Here is a 14,890-nt window from a genome sequence, read left to right as displayed (position 1 = left end):
AGAAGAAGAATTCACATTGTTGCTTAGTTAAGACAAAAAACAGAAACAACAAACTGATGCATTTTGCTTCATTTATTTTATGTCATTCTCAAACATTTAAATTGAGCTTGGGTAATTGTTCTCAGTCTGAGCTCCTCCGTGTTAACGGTATTTCTCAGCGATGGCCAGGGCCACGTTGCTCAGGAACTTGTCCATGGCGAGGTGAACCTCAGGAGTGTACTCTGCCTTGAACCTCTTGGCGAGCACCACGTGAATGCACTGGGACAGCAACTGTGGAAAGAAAATGAACATTAAATATAAGGTTTACATATATACATATATCTATTATAATGATGAGGTGTTTGACTGACCCTGAAGTTTGCCGGGTCCACTCTCATCTGGAAGGCGTGCTTCTGGCTGAGGTCCTGCAGGCCGTTGGCCATGTCGTTTATCTTCTCCACGGCCAAGCTCAGGCCTTTCATGATCACCACACCGTGCTCCTTGACCTTGGTGGATTGGATGCTCAGGTCTGACCAGTGGGAGAAGTAGATCTTGGTCTGGGGGTAGATGCACAGCATCCTGCAGAACAGAGAGGACACGATTTCAAATGATGTCCCAACTGTGATCGAGACGATTATTCCCATTAAAAAAAAAACCTCTTAAACCAATTTAATCGATTGTTGAAATAGGCGACGATTGATTTAGTAAATGATTAATAATAGAATAATTGTTGTATTATTTGATTAACATGACTTTTGATGTATTTACTTTATTTAAATCCTTAATCTTACTTGCTTCTGCTTAAGAATTTGCCTTTTTTTGCTTTCATTTCTCATTATTATTATTAATAATAATGTTATTACCATATCTAAATATTTAGCCTACAAATGCACAATGCATTTTTTCTTATCTTCTTTTTTTTGTATCAGTAAATAAATGAATTTTCAAATTGAAATAATAAAATTATTTTTAATTAAAATGAAAGAAAATAACACTATTATAGCTTGTGAAATTACGGTTTCAAATTATTTTTAAAATGACAATTTCATGCACTTTAAATATTTTCTAATATTCTAATAAGAGGATAATAATAACAATAATAATAATAAATAATAATTAACTTTTCACACAAAAATTCAAGCTAAAAACAACAATAATTGATGCAAAAGTCACAAATAGAATCAGAATTTGAGGATTTCCATAACAAAAATGGCTCGGTCTTAAACAAAGGTGAGAATTTAAATATATAATAGATACAAATAAATAATTAAATAATAACTGCTTCAGAAATAATAGTCATTTGTGCGCAGACCCTAATAATTAAATTAAATTAAATTAAATTAAATTAAATTAAATTAAATTAAATTAAATTAAATTAAATTACATTAAATTGATATATAGAGGGTCAGTCGCGCTAAATAAATAATTAAATTAATTGAAAATTAAATAAAATAAATAACTCCAGTTAGAAGAAGGTCACATAAGCAATTAAAATGAATAAATAAAATAAAAATAGTACAATAAATAAAGTCACGTACCTGGCCAGAGATTCTGGACCAACTTCATTCGCCACCTTGGCGATTTTGGGCCAGATAGCCTTGACGGTGGCTATGTCGTTGTCGGTGAGACTCATGTTTGCTTCGGTTCTCTGTCGATACCTGAAAATCTCGGACGGTGTCGGGTCTTCTTAAATTCAGTTGCCCGCGCGGTCACACCCACGCGAGCGCGTGCCAAACCGCGTCCTTCTGACGCAGGTCGCGCCCGGACCTCCACCTCTGATAGAGTGGTCACTGTGGCCGCGTGCCAACAAGCCCGATATCAGCCTGATATCAGCTGTTCACAGTTGGCAACAACATGATGATTTACATGCCAGACTGAGAGTCCACGTGACCGAGGTCACAGGGGAGGACACAGACACACCTGCACCTGCACAGAGTGATTTATATAAGATCAAACCACCATTTATGACAAAACTACACTGTAAAAACAAAAGAATTACTTCAACTTCACAAATCATTAATAACCTGGTTCCGCAAAATCGCAAAAAAAATACATTTTCATTTCATTTTATTTAATCAATAGTTTATCATGACAAAATGTTTTTTATTCAGTCATGTAGTGAAACAAGGTTAGAACATTGATTAAAACAATATAAGCATGCAGAAGACTAATGGTTTTATCAGTTTCAAAATTAATATTTAATTTTTTAGCTCAAACTTGCACAGATTTGACAAGATTTATAAAATCAAACCATTTTATACAAAATTTAATTTTGAAATACTAAAACTACACTATAAAAACAAAAAACTTACTTCAATTAATAATCTGGTTCCTTAATCTTTAGTCAAGCAAACAAAAATGTTATTTCATTTAACTACAATCAATAATTTAAGTTAAATTGTACTTTATTTATCCCCTTAGGGCAATTCCATCTGCATTTAATCCATCCTCTACTAGAAACAGGAGCAGGGGACAATTCACTCATTTAGTGAAACACTTGTAACATGTCATCTTATCTAAATGAATTACATCAAAACAGCTTCAAAAATAAGGTTCTCTGTATATTTTTTAGCTTAAACCTTAAACCTAATTTTATAAGATTTGTAAGCTCAAACCAAAGCATTTTGTACAAAATGTAATTGTGGACAAAGGTCTTTCTGCATGGAGTTTGCATGTTCTCCCCGTTTTTCCTCCCACAGTACAGAAACATGCAATATGGGGATTAGGGATTAGGTAAATTGGACACTCTAAATTGACTCTAGGTGTGAGAGTGGGAGTGAATGGTTGTTTGTCTCTACCCTGCCTATCGCCCTATGTCAGCTGAGCCTCATGTGGAGGATACAGCAGTAGAAGATGGATGATATTAGAGCTTTAATTGCGCCCCTATATTTGTCATTATGGTAGCCCCTCAGGACCTCCACGGAACAAGCTTCTCAGTACCGTAATTCCTAAACGGTTGAATAACTGCCAGATATGGAAAGTGAAAGTTATCTTGAACATTTTTCGACATTTCGACAGGCATCAAATCAAAATAAATCCAGGCAGCCGGAATATCATGATGGTCATAAGAGGGGTTAAAGAGTTAAAGGTCACCCAGTCCTCAGTGTCTTTAAGGCATATCAGTAGACGTGTTAGGGCGCCTTGATTGTGCCATTTCTTAAGGACATATAACTTTGTGAGTTATTGCAGAAAAAAAATGGTAAGCAGGAGGAGGTAAAGTGCAAAGAGAATAGAGCCGAGGATTGAGCCCTGGGGAACACCACAGCACAATGGGACAGTGGATGAGGAAGCATCCACTGTCCACTACCAACATTTTTATTGATGTAAAGGCTCATGGGTAGTTTGCCTACCCTGACAACATATTTTTAAAAGTAAATCCAATAAACCTTTATTGATAACCTTAGAAGATATAAATCAACATAAACTTATCCAACACAATAAAAGATACAAAAAAAAAATACTCCAACTCAGACATGGAACATTTTTTGAAGTCATATCAATAAAATATTTCAACATTAAACTTAAATGGACTACTGATTTCCTTATAAGGTCAATAAAGAAAATTAAAAATAAACATTATTCCAATGAAAACGCAATTTAAAAAAATCTGCAACTCATTCCTAAAAAATGAAGAATAAAACATTTATGTAGAGCAGAGTCTGTCTCCACTCGGCTAAAGCTCAGTCTTATCACTGTCAGACTGTGTGGGGAAGATTTATCTGTGATTTTAATTTTTTTATTACAACCAATTTTTTGGCCACGGGTATAAATGTATTTGCTATCACAGGGAGGAAATGGTGCTCGTCCTCTTTATCGCTGTGAATTACATATGTGAATATGTGTTTGGGTGGAGGCAGGCGGAGCTGCACGTGTGGTTTTTACAGATAACACTCGTGAAGCGGCATCTGACGACTCACACTGGCAAATATCCAAAAAGTGAGTCAGTGAACATTTTAGCCACTTCAGGTCAAAGACAGAAAACCCTGCTTTTTTATTATAGATTTATCATGATTTATAGAATGCAACTGATCTTAAAATGACAAATGGTTATTTTTTTGTATAAATAATAATAACAAATAAAATAGCATTACCCAAAAGTAACTTTTATTTCTAAGTCATTTATATATGATACAATTATATTTATACATGCAAATATAGAGTAAATAAATGTGTATGAATGAGAATAACAATTGTATATAGTTAAGTTGATACAAAATAGCAGGTAAATAGCATTACCCTATATCCATTATTTATATATATGATACATTTTCATTTATACATGCAAATAATCTTAATTATAGTTAAGATATATATATATACTGAAAAAAAGAACAGGGTTGACCAAAAAAATAGCATAAAGAAAATCTATAAATGACACATTTATATTTATACATGCAGATAATCTTTAATAAATGTTATTGTGTGTATAAATGATAATAACATTTATATATACTTAAGTTAATATTTACACTGGAAAAAAAAAAGAATGCAAAAAGAATAGGGCCGAGGATTGAGCCCTGGGGGTCACCATAGGGCTCAATGCAAATAATAATGCAAAATAAAAGCATTACTTCAAATGTACAACTTGAATTTCTTGATTGAATTGGGATTTCAGTCATAAATATATAACATGTAGATAATATAAATGTAATTTACAAAATAATGTAATTTACAAGTGTTTGACCTTGGAAAAAGGTCAAACACTGAGTAAAACACTGATATGAACTCGACGGTACATATCATTTCAAAACAGGTGAAGTTATGTGACTTGTGATGATTTGCTGTATTTTGTCCAGTAAACATTCCACTACTTCAAATTAGGAATGCAATTGTTTAGATTAAATAATAATAAATGCCATTTAAAGTTTTTAATGGATTTAACTCTGTCTGTGCTGTTTTTCACTGAATCAACAAACAACCAATTTGTTCAAAAACCCTAAAAAAAAAAAATTTCAGCACTGCAACTTTCAAGATAAGGATGCCAATTTCACTGTTGGCACACCCACCCGTTCAAATTTTATCTTTTCATAAACCTCACGACTTATATGAAATTAGATATGGAGTATTTAAGTATTGTGTAAAATCATTTACAGCATTTAATTAAAAACTGCACCTCAACTGTATTGAATACTATTATGTCATTCTTTAATAATTAGAAAATCTGTTATTAAAATTTTGTCCTTGTTCTCTCACATGGTCAAATATTGACCTTCATTATTTTTACTTCACAGCATAAAAACTTTTCTCCGAATGTTCTGTTTTCCCAAAATGAATCTTTATAAATATGAATTATAAATCTAATACTACATTAAATGTGGTGGTTGGAAATGTCCAGAACCTTCTGGAGAAGTTGAGGCTTTATCTCAGTCTTCATCTGTAGCCAATCAGAAGCTGCTGCCCCTTTAGGGTGGAGATGACCTTCAACCATTTATAAGGACACACACGTCCAACTGAAGCTTCATTCAGCTTCATTTGCTTTGAATAAAAGAAACAAAATACCCAAGAGCAGCCATGGTTGTCTGGACTCCAGAAGAAATCAAGACCATCACCGGCATCTTCTCCAGCCTGGACTATGAGGACATCGGCCCCAAGGCTCTGTGCAGGTACACACAACTTTATACTTTTTAATTCATTCTCTTTATTTTCTGGAGAAACATTTTTGTTTCATGTGACATTTGTGTCTTCTCAGGTGTCTGATCGTTTACCCCTGGACTCAGAGGTATTTCGGTAGCTTCGGTAACCTCTACAACGCCGCCGCCATCAAGAGCAACCCCAACATCGCAGCTCACGGAGTCAAGGTGCTCCGCGGTCTGGACCGCGCTGTGAAGAACATGGACAACATCAAGGCAACCTATGCCGAGCTGAGCACCCTGCACTCTGAGAAGCTGCACGTCGACCCCGACAACTTTAATGTAAAGTTTCAGATTTTGTAGTACATTCCGTTTTTAATTTATCTCACATTGAGCTTCACACGTTAAGTCTGTGTGTAGGAAAAGTGTAGGAAATGACGAAAGTCATGAATTCCTCTTTCTTCTACAGCTGCTGGCCGACTGTCTGACCATCGTCATCGCCGCCAAAATGGGAGACGACTTTACCCCAGAGACCCAGGCCACCTTCCAGAAGTTCCTGGCTGTGGTGGTGAATGCTCTGGGAAAACAGTACCACTAAACGTGCTGAAGCCTCCAACACCTGGAGAAGGTCCTCAACATCTGACTCAGTGATGTGTCACTCATCTCTTCCATGGACAAAATAAAAAAAATAAAAATAAAGTGTGTACTATTCTTATTGAATTTGGTTCTTCTGGGTCAGAACAGAAATACTAACTAACTAAAGAACTACCTAGCTAACCAACTACAAGCTAGGAAACTAGCTAGCTAGGTAGCTTAATAACAGACTTATTATTTTTAAAATATAAACAGCAGAAACACATTTATGGACAAAAAAAATGTGTTTGGGTTTTTTAATTTTTTTAAAACTTTAATACATTTTATTTTACATTTGAACTTTTTAAATGTGTTGCTGCTGTTTATATTTTTAAAATAGTAAGTAATTTATCAAGCTCGATAGTTTGCTGGCTTGTAGTTGGTTAGCTAGTTAGTTCTTTAGTTAGTTAGTTAGTTAAAAAAGAATTTCTGTGTAATATCTTCCCGCATTGGATTTTAATATTCTTTTTCTTCTTTCTTTTTTTTACAAGAAAGGTTAATCTTTCAATAATAATTTGATAATACCTGCAGTACATGAGCACACAACATTAACATTAAATATACTGTAAGTGCAATAGTTTTACAGTGTGTCTTTATAGGGTTTTATTGCCCTGGTAACAACTTTTAACAAAAATGTTTGAGTCTTCATGCATTGTGACTAAAAACAAAAATAAAAACATTTCATTTTTTATACAAAATTATTTTAAATATTTGAACCGTGATTTGTCCTAAAATAAGATTATTATTATTAGTCCATAAACGGGCACATTTACAGTGGAAGTCAAGGTGAAGAATCATAGATTTTCACAAAATCTATGATTCTACAAAATAGAACAATTTTGACTCTTAAGACTATACAAACATAATTTTTGATGATCTGCACATTTGAATTGGCTGAGTGTCTAATTAACAATAAGCAATGGGAGTTGGTAACTTATTCAGGGTAATTCGGCCCTTAACCTGGCAGGGACTTGACCCAACAACCCTCTTTCCACTTGGCTATGGACTTCCCATTTTATCAGTAGAATACTATAGACATTAAGTAACCAAAATATATTTATACAAATGTTTAGACACAACATAAGAAAGAAAGAGAAAACCAGGTACATTATCATTGAATTGTCTTTTATTTCTCACTGAAGAAGATACATGACACATCACTGAGTCAGATGTTGAGGACCTTCTCCAGGTGTTGGAGGCTTCAGCACGTTTAGTGGTACTGTTTTCCCAGAGCAGTCACCACCACAGCCAGGAACTTCTGGAAGGTGCCCTGGGTCTCTGCGGGGAAGTCGTCTCCCATTTTGGCGGCGATGACGATGGTCAGACAGTCGGCCAGCAGCTGTAGAAGAAAGAGGAATTCATGACTTTCGTCATTTCCTACACTTTTCCTACACACAGACTTAACGTGTGAAGCTCAATGTGAGATAAATTAAAAACGGAATGTACTACAAAATCTGAAACTTTACATTAAAGTTGTCGGGGTCGACGTGCAGCTTCTCAGAGTGCAGGGTGCTCAGCTCTGCATAGGTTTCCTTGATGCTGTCCATGTTCTTCACAGCGCGGTCCAGACCGTGGAGTATCTTGATTCCGTGAGCTGTGATGTTGGGGTTGCTTTTGATGGCGGCGGCATTGTAGAGGTTACCAAAGCCACCGAAATACCTCTGAGTCCAGGGGTAGACGATCAGACACCTGAGAAGAAACAATTGTCATGTGTTAAAACAAAATGTTCCTCCAGAAAATACAGAGAATTTGTCCAAAAGTATAAAGTTGTGTTTACCTGCACAGAGCCTTGGGGCCGATGTCCTCATAGTCCAGGCTGGAGAAGATGCTGTTGATGATGCTGAGCTCTGATTCAGTCCAGACAACCATGACTGCTCTTAGGTGTTTTTTGTCCTTGTGTTAAAAGAATAAGAAGCTGAGTAGAGCTTCACTTCAACACCGGCGTCTTTTTAAATGTTTGAAGGCCACCACCGCCCTGAGGGAGCAACAGCCTGTGATAGGCTGCAGATGAAGACTCTGAGATAAAGCTCCAACTTCTCCAGAAGGTTCTGGATGATTCTACACTTCTGCATAATAGTTTCACAGTAAAAGTTATTAATGTAAAGATGGAGATCATACTTCATTAATCTGTCCATTCTTTTCTCCACTAATCAAGTCAAGTACTTGATTTGGTCCGGAAAAATGATGATGTTCTCAAACGTCTTGTTTTGTCCACAAACCAAAAAGCTGAAAAAACTAGAAAGCCCTATGAAGATGTTTAACATAAATTTGGTGTTGTAAACATTTTGACTCATGTAGATATTGTGACTGAGCAAAACTGAAACACATTTATGTTTAGGTTTGAAACACAAACAGCCTTCCTAAAATAAATTTTATTTCCCTTAACTTCCCTAAAACAAAAGAATATTCATTTGTTTCAGTTTCATGTTTCATTTATTAGTTGAAACCTTGTCTCTTGTCGCCATTTTCTAAATCCAACATGAAGTGAGTCACAGATTCACATCTGGATCGTGTTCAAAAACTCATGACACTTTGACCAAAATTCATTCCATGGCTCAACAGCGCCCCCTAAAGTCTGCACCTGCAACATGTTAGTCCAAGAAGTACCACATTCAATATAAGAATAGTGTCAGGTCAATACAAGCAAAATAAATTAAAAGGTCTTTAAGACTCATGCTCTGAATCAACAGGAAGTCGGACATTTTGTGTCAATTATACATCTCATTCTAATTCTACTCCCGAAAAAGTTAAAATTTAAAATACAATTTAGTATGTAAGGTTGTCCTAAATTAAAAAAAACCTGAACAAAAAATGTTTCTCTATAAATGTGTTTCTGCTGTTTATTTTTAAAATAGTAAGTCTCTTATCAAGCTAGCTAGCTAGTTTGTAGTTAGTCAGTTAGCTAGCTAATTAGTTAGTTAGTTAGTTAATTAGTTAGTTAGCTAGTTAGTTAGTTTGGTGGTATTTCAATGTCATATCTTGTTCTATTTCTACAAGAAAGGAAAATAATCTTTTAATAATAATTTGATAATACATGCAGTTCATGAGCACACAATTAAAAATAAACACATCAACAACACAGAAAACAAATATTAATCAAATGAATAAGAGTAATTGATGTTATATGCAACAGATTTCATGGACAATTAACATTAAATATAAATGCTATATTTTTACAGTGCGTCTTTATAAAGGGTTTTATTTCCCTGGTAACAACTTTTAACAAAAATGTTTGAGTCTTTGTGCATTAATAATAATAATGATTGCAGATGGTTATCTGCTTTAATGCGACTAAAAACAACAATAAAAAATACTTTGTAGTTTTTTATACAATGAAGGAACTTGTTTTAAATATTTGAACAGTGCTTTTTCCTAAAAGAAGACAATTATTATTCATCCCATGATGGACACATCTACAGTGTGGCAGCAGAAAAGAAAGTCAAGGTGAAGGTGATGGATAATAACCATGTATTTTCACAAAATCTATGATTCTACAATAGAGAACAATTTTGACTGATGATGTGCACATTTGATTTGGGTGAGTGTCCAATTAACATTAAGGCAATCAGAGATGGCGGACTTCACCCCATTCATGCAACAAGCCTCTGGCGGCCTCTGTTGGTCATATTGGCAAGTGCAAGTGTGGAAGCACAAACAAACAAACAGACACACACAAAAAAACACGACTTCACTTCCACTCCGTGGGGTGAAGTTATAAGCAATGGGAGTTGGTAACTTGTTCACGGGTAATCCAGCCCTTAACCTGGCAGGGACTTGACCCAACAACCCGCTCTCCACTTGGCTATGGACTTTCCATTATACCAATAGAATACTATATAGACATTAAGTAACCAAAGTATATAGTACAAATATATTTAGACGTTTAATTTTTAATTATGGCTTGTCACATGTGTAAAATTGTGTCTTTGTGTTCTCCTGTGAGCACAACTGCACACTTAACGTAAGAATGAAAGAGAAAACCTGGTACTATATTGATGGAATTGCCTTTTATTTCTCACTGAAGAAGATACATGACACATCACTGAGTCAGATGTTGAGGACCTTCTCCAGGTGTTGGAGGCTTCAGCACGTTTAGTGGTACTGTTTTCCCAGAGCATTCACCACCACAGCCATGAACTTCTGGAAGGTGCCCTGGGTCTCTGCGGTGAAGCCGTCTCCCAGTTTGGCAGCGATTTCGATGGTCAAACAGTTGCCCAGCAGCTGTAGAAGAAAGAAGAATTCATGACTATTTTAGATTCGGAGTAATAAATGGATGAACATGAGAGAAATATGTGATTTAACTTTACCGTGAAGTTGTCGGGGTCGACGTGCAGCTTCTCAGAGTGCAGGGTGCTCAGCTCCGCATAGGTTTCCTTGATGCCGTCCATGTTCTTCACAGCGCGGTCCAAACCGTGGAGTATCTTGATTCCGTGAGCTGCGATGTTGGGGTTGCTCTTGATGGCGGCGGCATTGTAGAGGTTACCAAAGCCACCGAAATACCTCTGAGTCCAGGGGTAGACGATCAGACACCTGAGAAGACACAAATGTCATGTGTTAAAACAAAATGTTCCTCCAGAAAATACAGAGAATTTGTCCAAAAGTATAAAGTTGTGTTTACCTGCACAGAGCCTTGGGGCCGATGTCCTCATAGTCCAGGCTGGAGAAGATGCTGTTGATGATGCTGAGCTCTGATTCAGTCCAGACAACCATGACTGCTCTTCGGTGTTTTTTGTCCTTGTGTTAAAAGAATAAGAAGCTGAGTAGAGCTTCAGTTCAACACCGGCGTCTTTTTAAATGTTTGAAGGCCACCACCGCCCTGAGGGAACAACAGCCTGTGATAGGCTGCAGATGAAGACTCTGAGATAAAGCCCCAACTTCTCCAGAAGGTTCTGGATGATTCTACACTTCTGAAAAATTAGTCAGCAGTTCTCAATTAATTGAGTAGTTGTTTGGTCCGTGGTGGAAAAATGTTGATCGTTGTTTCTCAAACCTGTAAATGATGATGATGTTCTCATGTTTGTTTTTGTACACAAACCAAAATGATTAGGTTTTAATTATTTCTTTGTTACATGGAGCAAAGAAACCAGGAAATATTCACATTTAAGAAGCTGAAAAAAAATCAGAAAGCCTGTTTTAATTATGGGAAAAAAAACTTAATTAATGATCAAAGAAGAATATTCACGAGTACATTTTCTAAATCCAACATGAAGTTAGCAAATTACATGGCTCAACAGCACCCCCTAAAGGCTGCACCTGTTCTTGGACAAACATGTTGCAGATGCAGACTTTAGGGGGCGCTGTTGAGCCATGGAATGAATTTTAGGCAAAGTGTCATGCGTTTACTGTGAAACTATTATGCAGAAGTGTAGAAACATCCAGAACCTTCTGGAGAAGTTGGGGCTTTATCTCAGAGTCTTCATCTGCAGCCTATCACAGGCTGTTGCTCCCTCAGGGCGGTGGTGGCCTTCAAACATTTAAAAAGACGCCGGTGTTGAACTGAAGCTCTACTCAGCTTCTTATTCTTTTAACACAAGGACAAAAAACACCTAAGAGCAGTCATGGTTGTCTGGACTGAATCAGAGCTCAGCATCATCAACAGCATCTTCTCCAGCCTGGACTATGAGGACATCGGCCCCAAGGCTCTGTGCAGGTAAACACAACTTTATACTTTTGGACAAATTCTCTGTATTTTCTGGAGGAACATTTTGTTTTAACACATGACAATTGTTTCTTCTCAGGTGTCTGATCGTCTACCCCTGGACTCAGAGGTATTTCGGTGGCTTTGGTAACCTCTACAATGCCGCCGCCATCAAGAGCAACCCCAACATCGCAGCTCACGGAATCAAGATACTCCACGGTCTGGACCGCGCTGTGAAGAACATGGACAGCATCAAGGAAACCTATGCGGAGCTGAGCACCCTGCACTCTGAGAAGCTGCACGTCGACCCCGACAACTTTACGGTAAAGTTAAATCACCTATTTCTCTCATGTTCATCCATTTATTACTCCGAATCCAAAATAGTCATGAAACTGCTTTCTTCTACAGCTGCTGGGCAACTGTTTGACCATCGAAATCGCTGCCAAACTGGGAGACGGCTTCACTGCAGAGACCCAGGGCACCTTCCAGAAGTTCATGGCTGTGGTGGTGAATGCTCTGGGAAAACAGTACCACTAAACGTGCTGAAGCCTCCAACACCTGGAGAAGGTCCTCAACATCTGACTCAGTGATGTGTCATGTATCTTCTTCAGTGAGAAATAAAAGGCAATTCAACCAATAATGTACCTGGTTTTTTTTTTATTTCTTGCTTAAACACAAACATTTTAAGACACAAAATGAAGTTATTAAACTAAAATTGAAGGTTATATGACACTGAAAGCGAACGTACCATGAGTCTGTAGAACTACAAACCTCCCTATTGTTGTAGAGGAGTGACACATGGACTTATCTCATATTTCCAGGCGTCTTTAAACCCGAAGATCAAACCTAGATGAGATGCAAAATTCAAGGTGTTTTACTCTGGTTTACTTGTACATACACAGACACAAAAACGAAACAATTTAACTTCATCAGAAAGGTTAAAAAGACACAAAATGGATAGAAATCACTTTGTGGCGCTCATTGCACATGAACAAATATGTAACATGAGTCTGTTGCACTGAAACTTAAACCAATGCTCAAACCAAGATGAGACTAAATTTGTCCGGAAGACATAGACATAAAGACAAAAATGACAAAGACATAAAGATCCACTAAAGGAATATTGATAGTGTTTTTACTCTATGTTTCTTGTGTGAGTGCACACACAGACACAGTTATACAGACACCACACACTAAAATTAGCCCTCAGGCTTCATTAACCGTCAGCTAAAAAGTGTCCACTTCCAAAAACTTAACTGATTTATATTTTTTTTCTGTATAAATCTCGTAAGCAACTCCAGCCCTGCTCAAAACTACCAAACATTCAATCATTTTGAGGATTTTAACCCTTCAACTGCCAGTTTGCCACTTTGGCAGTCCTAAGCCTCCTCTGTCAGCTGGTCTTTGTTACTTGCTGTGGTTCAAACGAGGGTGTTTAACATTCCAAATAAATATCTTGGATATCCTGTCAAACCTTTTAAAATAATAACGAGGAATTTCTAAGGGGAGAGAGTGTAGAATCAGATTTAAAGTTTACTACCTTATTTAGTCATGAAGAACAAAAATGTCCACTTCCAAAAACTGCTATAAAAATAATAAAAGCTACTAATCTGTAACGTTTTTATAGCAGTTTGTGAAAGTGGACTTTTTGTTCGGAATGACTTAAGAGACTTAACTGATGTGACATCAAGTAATCAAACTGGCATTTGAAGGGTTAAAATCCTGAAAATGATTGAATGTTTGGTAGTTTTGAGGAGGGTTGGAGTTGCTTACAAGATTTATGCAGAAAAAAATATTAATCTGTAAAGTTTTTGGAAGTGGACATTTCTGTCCTCTAATGACTCAAGAGTGTGGTAAATATTTTTCACAGTGTTCTATTGCAAATTTAAAAAGCACTTCCAAAAACTGCTATGAAAATGAATAAAAGCAATTAATCTTTAAAGTTTAGCAGTAACTGTAGCAGTTTTTGGAAGTGGACATTTTTGTCCTTAATGACTTAAGAGGGTAGTAAATTAAAATAAAGCCTGAGCGTTAAAAAAACAAAACAAAAAACAAACAAACTTGTGTCTACATTTCACTCAATGGAGGTCTGATAACGCTTGTTGCATGGAAACTTTAACCAGCCTTACTGTCATTGTTTCAGAGGAGGATTCAAAGCTTGACTCATCACCTTTTTCCAGGCATCTTCAAACCCACAGCTTTAAACCAGATAACAGCTGACATAATATCAGTGGTGTGCACCGACGTTTCAGTGGGAAGAGGCTCAGTGACCCCACCCTCTATCAGAACCCCCCCCACACACACACACTAAAAATAGGTGGTTGACAAACTCTGGAAACAATAAATGGAAACGTATAGATGGTCCTCATATACAGTAACTTAACTTTGGATGAACTTAATTGTTAGTAATTAAGTATACATATGTATATATATGTATATATATATATATATATATATATATATATATATATATATATATATTTATATACTGTATATATATATACATATTTATATACTGTATATATATATACATATTTATATACTGTATATATATGTATATACACTCATGTATTGGTTCCTTAATGTCTATATTTTCTATTCTATTCTATTTTTCTTCTATGTATATATATATACATATATACATACATATATATAAATATATATACATCCGTATATATGTATATACTTATATTCTATTCTATTTTTTCTTCTATATATATGTGTGTGTGTGTATATATATATATATATATATATATATATATATATATATATATATATATATATATATATATATATATATATATATATCATTAATTTTTGTATAGTGTTGTATTATGTGTTATATTTTTTACCTGGTTGCATTGAAATGTCCCCTAATGAAATAATACAATTTGATGATCAACAACTACTGTAAATCTGACAGTAATAGAAACAAGAAAACTCGTCACTACTTTTCTTCTTTTTCCACTGAGTTTCCAGCAGGTTGTACATTAAGAGGTGCAATGCTGCCCTCTGCAGTTCAATGTCTACAAACACATTTTGAAGAAGTTCCTTTTAAAACAGTTCAAAG

General features: G+C 35.9%; 5 protein-coding genes across 5 annotated transcripts; 2 read left to right on the top strand and 3 right to left on the bottom strand.

Annotated features, from left to right (window-relative positions):
- Positions 1–57: 57 nt before the first annotated feature.
- hbae5 (hemoglobin, alpha embryonic 5) lies at positions 58–1,805 on the bottom strand. The gene is made up of 3 exons (XM_044013719.1): positions 1,518–1,805; positions 351–558; positions 58–270 (listed from the first exon to the last, which is right to left on the bottom strand). The coding sequence occupies exons 1-3, from the start codon at positions 1,610–1,612 to the stop codon at positions 142–144; spliced, it is 432 nt and encodes a 143-aa protein (XP_043869654.1). The 5' UTR covers positions 1,613–1,805; the 3' UTR covers positions 58–141.
- Positions 1,806–5,271: 3,466 nt separating this feature from the next.
- Positions 5,272–6,248, top strand: LOC122759322 (hemoglobin subunit beta-1-like). Its single transcript, XM_044014106.1, has 3 exons — positions 5,272–5,582; positions 5,669–5,891; positions 6,019–6,248. The coding sequence occupies exons 1-3, from the start codon at positions 5,491–5,493 to the stop codon at positions 6,145–6,147; spliced, it is 444 nt and encodes a 147-aa protein (XP_043870041.1). The 5' UTR covers positions 5,272–5,490; the 3' UTR covers positions 6,148–6,248.
- A 1,042-nt stretch (positions 6,249–7,290) lies between these two features.
- LOC122759321 (hemoglobin subunit beta-like) lies at positions 7,291–8,085 on the bottom strand. Its single transcript, XM_044014105.1, has 3 exons — positions 7,960–8,085; positions 7,649–7,871; positions 7,291–7,521 (listed from the first exon to the last, which is right to left on the bottom strand). Exons 1-3 carry the CDS (start codon positions 8,049–8,051, stop codon positions 7,393–7,395), a joined length of 444 nt encoding a protein of 147 aa, XP_043870040.1. The 5' UTR covers positions 8,052–8,085; the 3' UTR covers positions 7,291–7,392.
- A 2,085-nt stretch (positions 8,086–10,170) lies between these two features.
- On the bottom strand, positions 10,171–10,932 carry LOC122759319 (hemoglobin subunit beta-1-like). Its single transcript, XM_044014102.1, has 3 exons — positions 10,801–10,932; positions 10,490–10,712; positions 10,171–10,403 (listed from the first exon to the last, which is right to left on the bottom strand). Exons 1-3 carry the CDS (start codon positions 10,890–10,892, stop codon positions 10,275–10,277), a joined length of 444 nt encoding a protein of 147 aa, XP_043870037.1. The 5' UTR covers positions 10,893–10,932; the 3' UTR covers positions 10,171–10,274.
- A 754-nt stretch (positions 10,933–11,686) lies between these two features.
- Positions 11,687–12,460, top strand: LOC122759320 (hemoglobin subunit beta-1-like). Its single transcript, XM_044014103.1, has 3 exons — positions 11,687–11,832; positions 11,921–12,143; positions 12,229–12,460. Exons 1-3 carry the CDS (start codon positions 11,741–11,743, stop codon positions 12,355–12,357), a joined length of 444 nt encoding a protein of 147 aa, XP_043870038.1. The 5' UTR covers positions 11,687–11,740; the 3' UTR covers positions 12,358–12,460.
- Positions 12,461–14,890: the final 2,430 nt, after the last annotated feature.

This window comes from Solea senegalensis, linkage group LG18 (genome assembly GCF_019176455.1).
Source record: "Solea senegalensis isolate Sse05_10M linkage group LG18, IFAPA_SoseM_1, whole genome shotgun sequence".
In the NCBI taxonomy this organism is placed as follows: Eukaryota; Metazoa; Chordata; class Actinopteri; order Pleuronectiformes; family Soleidae; genus Solea; species Solea senegalensis.
Note: the sequence above shows the minus strand (reverse complement) of the source record. Positions and strands in the feature narration are given on the sequence as shown.

Excerpts from the sequence above, each read along its gene's own strand:
- hbae5 (XM_044013719.1), bottom strand. The coding sequence starts at position 1,612 with ATGAGTCTCACCGACAACGACATAGCCACCGTCAAGGCTATCTGGCCC. Across the intron at positions 559-1,517 it reads GGTCCAGAATCTCTGGCCAG|GATGCTGTGCATCTACCCCC; the intron begins GTACGTGACTTT and ends TCTGTTCTGCAG. Across the intron at positions 271-350 it reads TGGACCCGGCAAACTTCAGG|TTGCTGTCCCAGTGCATTCA; the intron begins GTCAGTCAAACA and ends TTCTTTCCACAG.
- LOC122759320 (XM_044014103.1), top strand. The coding sequence starts at position 11,741 with ATGGTTGTCTGGACTGAATCAGAGCTCAGCATCATCAACAGCATCTTC. Across the intron at positions 11,833-11,920 it reads GGCCCCAAGGCTCTGTGCAG|GTGTCTGATCGTCTACCCCT; the intron begins GTAAACACAACT and ends GTTTCTTCTCAG. Across the intron at positions 12,144-12,228 it reads TCGACCCCGACAACTTTACG|CTGCTGGGCAACTGTTTGAC; the intron begins GTAAAGTTAAAT and ends TTTCTTCTACAG.
- LOC122759322 (XM_044014106.1), top strand. The coding sequence starts at position 5,491 with ATGGTTGTCTGGACTCCAGAAGAAATCAAGACCATCACCGGCATCTTC. Across the intron at positions 5,583-5,668 it reads GGCCCCAAGGCTCTGTGCAG|GTGTCTGATCGTTTACCCCT; the intron begins GTACACACAACT and ends GTGTCTTCTCAG. Across the intron at positions 5,892-6,018 it reads TCGACCCCGACAACTTTAAT|CTGCTGGCCGACTGTCTGAC; the intron begins GTAAAGTTTCAG and ends TTTCTTCTACAG.
- LOC122759319 (XM_044014102.1), bottom strand. The coding sequence starts at position 10,892 with ATGGTTGTCTGGACTGAATCAGAGCTCAGCATCATCAACAGCATCTTC. Across the intron at positions 10,713-10,800 it reads GGCCCCAAGGCTCTGTGCAG|GTGTCTGATCGTCTACCCCT; the intron begins GTAAACACAACT and ends GTGTCTTCTCAG. Across the intron at positions 10,404-10,489 it reads TCGACCCCGACAACTTCACG|CTGCTGGGCAACTGTTTGAC; the intron begins GTAAAGTTAAAT and ends TTTCTTCTACAG.
- LOC122759321 (XM_044014105.1), bottom strand. The coding sequence starts at position 8,051 with ATGGTTGTCTGGACTGAATCAGAGCTCAGCATCATCAACAGCATCTTC. Across the intron at positions 7,872-7,959 it reads GGCCCCAAGGCTCTGTGCAG|GTGTCTGATCGTCTACCCCT; the intron begins GTAAACACAACT and ends GTTTCTTCTCAG. Across the intron at positions 7,522-7,648 it reads TCGACCCCGACAACTTTAAT|CTGCTGGCCGACTGTCTGAC; the intron begins GTAAAGTTTCAG and ends TTTCTTCTACAG.